We start from the raw sequence: 1,430 nt of genomic DNA, 5'->3' as shown, positions 1-1,430 counted from the left end.
GATGGATGGATGGATGGAAAAGGAAACAGGGTAAGACTTCAACACTCACACCACAGGATTTTTTTTTCACAGCCATTCCTCCAGAAGAATTCAATGACAGCAGTGATGCTGTTTGAGGGCAGATTTGGGCAGATGTGGATAACATCAGCAATCCCGTGGGAAATCAGCTGGGAGCTGTCAGCAACGCTCCTCAGAGGAAGCAAATGCTCTTTGGTTCAAAGACCAGACTCCCACCATGAAATCAGCACTAGAAATTCAGTTTCTATACATATTTGAATTCTGAAACCAATTTTCTGAACTCTTTTTTAAGTCATTTTCAAAATTAATTCAGAGTAGATTTAAGTTTGTTTCTGCAGAAAATCATATTCTTTGCTCCAAAACTTTTACTCAGGGCAGAGAGAGACATTTTGCAATTCAGAATCATGTCAGCCTGGAAGGTCATGCAATACACTCCTTGCACTCCACGTGGTATTCTAGCCCACCCAAATTTCAGGCAATTTGCCCCAGGAAAAGTGATTTAGAATCATTTAGGTTGGCAAAGAACTCTAAGATCATTGAGTCCTGCCATTAGACAGCTGATATTGGCTGGATGGTATTTCTTGATGCTGTTTTGATTTTGAAAGTTTGAACTTTCAAAATAAACGTTTCAATGTGACTTCAGCAATTAATACTGCAAAATTCCCAGAGTAACAGCAGTACCTGAAAAAGTTAAGTATAAATCAGCATGTACAAGAGACGAGCTGATAATGTGGTGCTACACAGCCCATAGAAAGAGATCCACAAGCAGGAGTACAGGAGAATTTCCCTTCTTTTCCAGCCCAAGCCTTACCTCTCCACCTCAGCCCTCTGGCCAGGGTTAGTGATGGCTGCTATGTACTGCATTATGTATTTACTGGCCTCAGTTTTCCCAGCCCCGCTTTCACCTGCGGGCAGAAACACCACAGTGACCAAACAGATGAAAAAAAGCAAAACAAATAATTGCACAGTAGACCTCAATTCTACCCCAACAGTGCCTGGGTGGTTTGATTTTTTCTTTTTAAAGCAATCTTTGTGTGCACTTGGGACGTTTTCTAAACAGCCATAACCCTGCCTGGCTGCTGCTGCTGGGCTGACTTTGAGCAATTGTGCTGTGAGATTGCACAGGTCGGGAAAGGGGCTGGCACACAGAGGATCAAAGGAATATTGTTAGAGGAGAAAGGCTGGCCTGCAGCAGCACAAGGGGCCACTGTTCAGCACCCCAGCCCGGGGCTCTCTCCTTTCAGAGCTGCCCAAGCACGGGGACATCAAGGAAACAAAGTGCCAGGATCCAGTCAGGGATCACTGTGGTACCAGCCCTGCTCCCACTGCTGGAGCCACGGCCTTTCCAATGGAGCAGGGAACAAACAGTGGCCAGTCAGGGCAGAGACAAAAATCAGCAGCTCCTGAGGAGA

General features: G+C 45.3%; 1 protein-coding gene across 2 annotated transcripts in view; it reads right to left on the bottom strand.

Annotated features, from left to right (window-relative positions):
- MYO1D (myosin ID) overlaps positions 1-1,430 on the bottom strand; it is a 155,826-nt gene that overhangs the window by 117,106 nt on the left and 37,290 nt on the right. For both annotated transcript variants that reach the window (XM_015651322.3, XM_019009080.2), the window contains exon 3: positions 830-923. In XM_015651322.3, the coding sequence (XP_015506808.1) occupies positions 830-923 (94 nt within the window). The remainder of the gene's footprint in view (positions 1-829; positions 924-1,430) is intronic.

This window comes from Parus major, chromosome 27 (assembly GCF_001522545.3).
Source record: "Parus major isolate Abel chromosome 27, Parus_major1.1, whole genome shotgun sequence".
Lineage (NCBI taxonomy): Eukaryota > Metazoa > Chordata > Aves > Passeriformes > Paridae > Parus > Parus major.
The sequence above is the reverse complement of the archived record's forward strand: the minus strand, read 5'-3'. Positions and strand labels throughout refer to the sequence as shown.